The following is an 8,030-nucleotide window of genomic DNA, read 5'->3' as shown; positions in this document are numbered from 1 at the left end:
TTCTGTTATTTATTTATTATTATTTTTTATCTCTTTCTTTCCTTTTATCGGGTTTTTTTTTGGTGGGTGAGCTTATTTACAGTTGCCGTGTTTGAGACTTTTCTTTAACGTCATGGGGTGCTCGTTGTCTCTCATGCATATTCAAGCTTTTTTGGATTCTGGGTTTATTTGAAACCACCTTCAAAAAGGGGATTTGTGGAGGGTAGCATATGAGTTTCTTGAATCCAATCGGGGAACTTAAAAAAGGTATCTTTTTTTCCCTCAGAATTTCCACCACAAATTGAACAAAAAATAATATATTTTTTTTCTTTTTAATTGGTCTGCAATGAGTTTCTAATGAATGGGTTGTGATTATGAAACTTAAGAAGACATGCAAGGAAAATTAAAATAAAATAAAGTGACTAATTACTTCTTTTTCTTCCCTTTTTTGTTTTGTTTGTGTAATTGGATTTGGTATTTTGGGTGGAAAGAAGGATTTTGGTATTTTGCAATGAAAATATTGTTGCAGAGATGTATTTTGTGGGAAAATCCTGAAAAGGGTATTCTTGGAGAGATTCGTAAGGATCTCTTTTAGGTGATATAGAATCCTCTTTTGGAAAATTCAGTTGAGTGGAGAGATGAGTTTGTGCAAAAATGAAAAGAAATTGGGTATTCTGGTTTATCAGGTCTGATGTATTTTGTTTGGGAGAACAAAAAATGGGTTTGGCTTAAAAACTATAGAAGAAAGTATTTTCAGTAATTTCTTAGACTTGGAAGAAAAATGGGTTTGAATTTTTTTTCAGGGATTAATGTTTTTGGCTTAAAACCATTAAATGGGTTTGGCTTAAAAATTATAGAAGATAGGTATTTTCAGTAATTTCTTAGACTTAGTTGGGAAGAAAAATTGGCATTTTTGTTGTAAAATTGAGATATTGTTTGCATTGTAGAGGTGGTTTGGGGTTTTATAGTTTCATGGTTTCTAAAGATGAGTTTTTCAAGTTTTGATCTTTCATGGCTTAATAATTTTGGGTCTCATCCCTTTCCTACCTTTGGATATGCAGTGTGGGAATTGGTGTTCTAGTTATTTTAGGGGACAATGAAGGTTTTCTATTTCTTCAATAGAGAGAAGAAAAATAAAACAAAGATTAGAAATTCTGCGACGGTTCAGTCCTCTGTTTCTGCATCAACAGATTGTGAGGTGAGGAGATCTGGGTCAGAATTCAATTCTGAAAATGTTTCGAACATGAGTGAAGATTCCGTGGTACGGTCTCCCTTGCCGAATCTATCTCAGATACCCAACAATCTCAGAATGTTCACATTTTCGGAGCTCAAGGTAGCCACAAAGAGTTTCAGCCACTCCCTCTTGGTTGGGGAGGGTGGGTTCGGGTGTGTTTATAGGGGAGTAATCAGGAATTTGGAAGATCCGCATAGTAAACTCGATGTTGCTGTTAAACAGCTTGGTAAAAGAGGATTCCAGGCAAGTCTTCCTCCTTATTTGCTTGTTATAGTCTAAATGCTTGAATGTTGAAATATGCTTTTATATCTTCTAATATAGACAATTGGATTACTCTAAAAGTGTTACATGGGCAGATTCGGAAAGAAAAAAAGATTGGAATCATAATTAGTGTATTCGATGATAGGAGGAATGGAAGTGAGGGTGGAGCAAATTGAACAAGTTTCCATCTCTCATCAACCATTTAGGAGGAATTTCACCCGTTTGAAACCATTTAGTTTTTGTAGTCTTAATTCCTTAGTTGTAAGACAGGTTATATAGAATTTCTGATCTTTATAAATCGGAGATTTATTTTACTTAAAAAAAAAAAAAAAAAACTTGAAACCAAACCAAGTAATACCACAGTTGATTAGATCTGCTATTTTTACTCGAGATCACAAATCTAGTAACTATAGCTACAATTGGAAAGAAGGTGTTTTTGTGCTTGTCTCATTGGACTTTATATGAACTTATCTTTTTCTTTAAATATTTTTTTTTTCGTTGGGTAATTTTCTTATAATACCGCACTTTTGTCTCTCAGGGGCACAAGGAATGGGTGACAGAAGTTAGTGTCCTTGGGGTGGTTGAACATCCAAACCTTGTTAAATTAGTGGGCTACTGTGCCGAGGATGATGAAAGAGGAATCCAACGGCTTCTGATTTACGAATATATGCCCAACAGAAGTGTGGAGGACCATTTGTCAATTAGATCCTACACACCTCTCTCCTGGGCGATGAGACTGAGAATTGCCCTGGATGCTGCTCGTGGCTTAGCATATCTTCATGAGGAAATGGATTTTCAGGTACTCCATTTTAATTTCCTGTTAGTTTTATGTTCTTGGATTTAAGTTCAGTCCATATACCCGATGACTGAAAATATATATTATAAACCCTTTAATGGGAACTTAACAATTCTTTTCCTTATAATTAAATTTCTTTGGACCCAGCCACCAAAACAGTGAAAATTCTTATCAAGGAAACTTTTAGAAAAAATATCTAAGCTTCTATATAGGATTTAAATGTATTTGAATCTGTGTAATATATATATTATATGGGTCCCGTTCGGCAGCCAACTATTCGGCCAACATGTTTTTTCCTATATGGGTTTGAAGTTTTGGAATGGGCTGATTTTTGGTGAAGATGATTTCCATGGCGAGGAGATCAACTTCACCAAAAATTAGCCCATTCTAAGAAATGGATGGTCCACGATTCTTCAACTTGTAAACTGGGGTTAGAAGTTTTGGAATGGGCTGATATTTGGTGATGATGATCTCCTCAACTTCGAGACCATTCTCATAAAAAACCAGCCCATTCTGAAACTACCAACCCATATAGGACAAAACATGTTGGCCAAATAGTTGGCTCTTGATCCTGATTCATATCTATATATGTTTTTATTATTATTATTATTATTATAATTGTGTGTATGATACTTCTATATGGCTAGTTTGTTTATACTGGTCATTCTTTTGTTGCGAACCATAGAAGACATACGGTGCACATCTTGGGGGATCGAACTTGCTTGTCTGTCAATTTTATAACTAGTGCTCCATCTCTAGAGGTGTCTTGACCAAAGTTGCATTGTATATTTTCTATCTTGGATCTGCTAATGTTGAACCTTTGTTTCTAATGGACCCTCAAAAGTTCTAGTATTGAATTTACTCCCTCTAGTTTGGTCTACTAACACTACATCCATTATAACATACGCCAAGGGACCTCTCTTGAATATGAGTAGTTAATCCATTCATAACTAATGCTAAATGGTATGGGTTTAGTGCGTATCCCTTCTGCAAACTTATCGCACAAGGAATGCAAAATTAAGGGGGATATCAAAGGAATTTGAACATTGAAAGATGTTCTTAGTTATCTTTCAGGCATAAAGGGTTTGAAAGTCACTAGGCTATTTCTGTTTGTTTTGTTTGTTTGGATTGGGAGGAAAGATGTAGTTATTACTTCATGAGGGTTCACGGAGCCTTGACAGAACTACTAAATCATGTGTTGACGTTTTCAGATGAGAGATATGACATAATGTTGTTTTTTATTAAATGTGACATGGTCAAATTACTTTTACAGCAATTGATCCCCATTATGCTTTCTATAAACACTGACATCTTCGTATTATACTTGGCACAGATCATCTTCAGAGATTTTAAAACTTCAAATATTCTCTTGGATGAAGAATGGAATGCAAAGCTTTCAGACTTTGGGTTGGCGAGGGAGGGCCCAACAGAAGGATTAACTCATGTCTCAACAGCGGTACGTCCATCGAAAATGACATCTATAACAAAGTAGTACTGATCTTCTATGGTATACCAAAGTCATATCTATACATGTGGTTTTATGTACTTGACCTTTTTTTTTAAATATTTAGTTACGGGTATAAGTGTGAAGTCCGGGTTTTGGTCTACTTTGGTATAGATAATGATTGATACTTATCGAGTTCTTGTTCCACATCACTAGAACTATTTTTACTTTAAAATATTGAATGGGTTGGCAATGATAATAATCCATCTCATTGATTTCAAAACAGGTAGTGGGAACTATTGGATATGCAGCTCCCGAATATGTCCAAACTGGCCGTTTAACAGCCAAGAGTGATGTATGGAGCTACGGTGTCGTCCTCTATGAACTAATCACAGGTAGGCGCCCAATGGACCGAAACCGCCCCAAAGGTGAACAAAAGCTCTTGGAATGGATCAGGCCTTACATAGCAGACATGAAAAAATTCCATTTGGTATTGGACCCAAGACTCAAAGGGGATTACTCCCTCAAGTCGGCCCAACAACTTGCGGCTGTAGCCAATCAGTGTTTGGTGCGGCATCCAAAGTCCCGCCCCAAGATGAGTGAGGTGTTGAAAATGGTGGAACAAATTGTGGAAGCCCGGGAAATGGGCGTATCTCAACAGTCCCTGAATGGTTCGGAACCAAAGAATGCCACCAAAGAAGCTAAAAGTGAAAAATCCAACTTCAATAGAAGGGTTGTAGATCTAAAAGAAAGTGGGCGGACGGCTTGGCGAGCTTGGGCACCAAAGTTTGTGAGAACTTGCTTACGACGTGGTGAGTGAAGATAGTGGGTTACATGGTACTTGGTTGAAGGAGCATGCTTGAGGTGAGAAGGTTCAATATGTTTGTAATGATATGAAGTATGTAGGAACTCTACTCATTCGTACATGAAGCGATGTAGGCGTAAAGAATTTTTTACTATAAGGAAAATAAAGATGCAAAACCACCTTGTGGAATGAAAGGTGTGAAGTACATTTGTTGTCTATGTATTATCATGTAACGGAGATGCGAATTATTGATGGTATCGAGCGGGACAAACATTTTCTTTGTGAGTGTCCTATCTCAATGCACCAAGTGAATAGAATGTACAAGTCTTTCCAATCATGAAGATTTCTCTTTCTCCTTTTAATTTTTGAATAATTCTTGATGGTATCGCGAGTTGGAACCATAGCAACCAAGTTTTGATTTGGCAACTATTCGGTTTGGGTCCAATTAATTTTTTAATTTGGATAAATTTAGTAAAGTTTGGAAATTTTTCGAGGACTATACAAATGATGTTATCAGGTTTTTTTTTATATAAAAATCATCAACTTTCAACCTCTTTAAAACTCCATCTTGTTCTTGAGATTTGAAGGTTGAGGAAGATATGATGTTTTATGAAAGCGAGTATAAATTTTGTAAAATTACAGTATCGGATAAAAAAAATATCTATAAAATGGGCGTTGTTCATTTAGGTATGAGCAACGAATACATTTAAAAGCCAAAACAATTCATGTAATCTTCCGTTTGGATTTTCTTCGCCATATTTTAAGATCATTCAAAATAATGATAAAAAAAGATTTAATAAATATAACTAAATACAGTGTGATATACATGGAAATCAATATTTCCATTAATTGCCCCTTAATTAACCCTACTTGTTATAATTGTAAGTTGTAAATCCTCGTAAAACAAAAATTATAACCATTATCATTTGGTTATGATTACCACCCACCAATGTAAATTTTTGGTCCATCACCACATTTTACCTTATGAAATCATGTAAAATTTGTCGACATAAACGTATTACATAACTGTCTATAATTTCTGGAACCCAAAATTTTGCAACCTAAAACTTGACGAATTTACAATTTTCTCCATGTACACTGCATCATATATTGCAAGAGAAGGATCAATAACATTGATACAAAATCCACATTAGTTAAATTTTAAATTACAAAAATGACACTTAATTGCAAGTAAACAATCTGTAATGAGTGAAGGATGAATGTTATTAACCAAATTCCACATTAAATAAAATTTTAAAATTTAAAATTCTAAAATATCCTTAGATTCATTAATACATTTAAAATAATATATATAATGGTTTGACTTTGGACTCTTGCAAAATGAAAAAAAATGACTCAAGAAAAAACACATGACCTTTTTTTAGGCCCACTCCTTGCTCAAATTCCTTGATCAGTCATGATAGATCTTGATCTGTCGACTATTCTGCTCTGTCTGGTATTTTTTTGATCGTACGCCCAACTCTTGTTGGTGCAGCCGGATCCAAGCTTTGAATGATTTACGTGAGGAAGGCTGAGATCTCGATGTGATACATGCCAAAGATTTTTTAAAGATCAAGTCAGAAATCGAAATGATATTAAAGTGGAAATTCTAAATATGAAAAAAATGGAGAAGATGATGAATAGTGGATTTCAGAGAGATGCTTTGGATTATATGTGCGTTTTTTGTACTTTGAGTGAGAATTTTATTCCGGACAAGCATCACTAGATGATTTGTCAAGGAGTATAAGCCAAGTAGGTTATGAGTTGTTGCACTCTTAGATTTCTCTCATATACCTCATTAATGTTAGTACTTGAATTTAATTTGAAATGTCTCAGTGCATTGATTACTGAATTGATGTGAATTTATTGTTTTGAAGTTTATGAGTCAGAAAATGTTATTATCATCATTACTTCGATTTGTACTTATGGATCTTACATTAAGTATAAGGATTCGATCGTATGATCGAACTTTGCCTTTGTCTTATATTACAGTGTTTATCCAACCTTTTCTTTGTCTTACTCCTTCCCGTCCCATTTAGTTTTTTCAACTGTACAAAGCTAACTTGTTGTTCCAACCCCTAGTGATCTGATTTCACGATCGTCTATTCAGTTCCCTGAATCGAAGTACCCGACGATAAAGTCGGAGTGGTGGGGTCCAGGGAGGACACGTGTCCTTCCCTCAAGATGTGACGGAAATGGACTCTAAACTATGTAAGCACGAAATCCAATATCATTGAGATATTTATTATCAGAATAAATATACTCTCGATTAGATCAATCGTATGTTTTTCTTTTGTCAATATATATACATATATTTTGTTTAATCCATGAAATCTTACCCATATATAATTATATCTTTTAAAATTTTCTTTAAAAAATCAAAAAATCAAAAAACAAAATGATTAACAACAAGAACCCATAAAGGTGATCTGACTTATCGTTTATCATCTGTGATTAAGAAAAAAAGATGATCCATTAAAAAAATAAATGGAGATGGAGATCATGATGTATGTATGACCGAAAGTGCTTAAAAAAAAGGTGGTTTTATAAGAGTTGACAAAGAAAAGAACAGCCTGAACCTGACCATATAAAGAAGATTCCTTCTTTTATAACATTTCTTTACTATGCACATGTGCCGTACATTTAAATTTCAAATAAAAAAAATTGAGCTTCTGTTACCACACAAAATTTTACTTAAAACACCTCAAGATATTTGATTATAGAGATATTTATGAAAACATGTACGACTTTTGTTCTAGTTACAATTCCGCTATATTGCTCATTTTATTTACGAAAACATGCATGTGATGCACTATTCACTTTTACGCATCAACGAACTCATAAATTTAAAAGTGACAAACTTACGAATTTGTAGACACGTAAAAAATGAACAGTGTATCGAAACTGAAATTTTGGCATATTCAGTGCCCGATTTGGAGATTCAACCTTAGTTATGTATGAATTAAGATGTTCTAAAAAAATCTTGTGTGGCAATAGAAATTGTAAAAAAAATGTAAAAGCTATTTGCAACTTAGGCCCTACTCGATATGCTTTTGAAATCAATTTTATATGTGTTTGGTTACACAATGCAAATGATTTGCATGAATCATATAATTTTTAAGAAATTTTAGCAAATATGATAAGTCGGACAAAAATTATCACAAATCATTTACAAAATTATTCAACTCTGACATGTACATATCAAATTATTAAAATACCCTTTATCAAAGTATAAAATATTTGCAGTATTTATTACAGTAAAATGCACATATATTTATGAAAATACTCCCTTTTTCAATATATATTAAAATTATAAAAATACTCCTCATTAAAAATAACTTTTAAATTATGAAAATAATTATCAAAACTTGTTGCAATAACATATATATGAATTCACAAAAATACGTCCATGAAATATACATTTATTTGCATAAGGTATTTTTATAAATTCGTATACATGTTATTGTAACGAGTATTAAAGGTATTTTCATATTTTAAATAGTTTCTTAAG

The 8,030-nt window shown here is 33.6% G+C and overlaps 1 protein-coding gene across 1 annotated transcript; it reads left to right on the top strand.

The window, feature by feature from the left end:
• On the top strand, positions 1-4,856 carry LOC147399776 (serine/threonine-protein kinase PCRK1-like). Its single transcript, XM_086445253.1, has 5 exons — positions 1-246; positions 1,041-1,456; positions 2,013-2,273; positions 3,604-3,726; positions 4,001-4,856. Exons 2-5 carry the CDS (start codon positions 1,076-1,078, stop codon positions 4,532-4,534), a joined length of 1,299 nt encoding a protein of 432 aa, XP_086301379.1. The 5' UTR covers positions 1-246; positions 1,041-1,075; the 3' UTR covers positions 4,535-4,856.
• The last annotated feature ends 3,174 nt before the right edge of the window (positions 4,857-8,030 follow it).

Source organism: Akebia trifoliata, chromosome 6, assembly GCF_017979445.1.
Source record: "Akebia trifoliata isolate Shusen 1 chromosome 6, ASM1797944v1, whole genome shotgun sequence".
In the NCBI taxonomy this organism is placed as follows: domain Eukaryota; kingdom Viridiplantae; phylum Streptophyta; class Magnoliopsida; order Ranunculales; family Lardizabalaceae; genus Akebia; species Akebia trifoliata.
The sequence above is the reverse complement of the archived record's forward strand: the minus strand, read 5'-3'. Positions and strand labels throughout refer to the sequence as shown.

What these genes read in the sequence shown, in the direction of transcription:
- LOC147399776 (XM_086445253.1), top strand. Translation starts at nt 1,076, where the DNA reads ATGAAGGTTTTCTATTTCTTCAATAGAGAGAAGAAAAATAAAACAAAG. An exon ending in TTGGTAAAAGAGGATTCCAG is followed by an intron (nt 1,457 to 2,012) that starts GCAAGTCTTCCT and finishes TTTGTCTCTCAG; the next exon opens with GGGCACAAGGAATGGGTGAC. An exon ending in ATGAGGAAATGGATTTTCAG is followed by an intron (nt 2,274 to 3,603) that starts GTACTCCATTTT and finishes TACTTGGCACAG; the next exon opens with ATCATCTTCAGAGATTTTAA.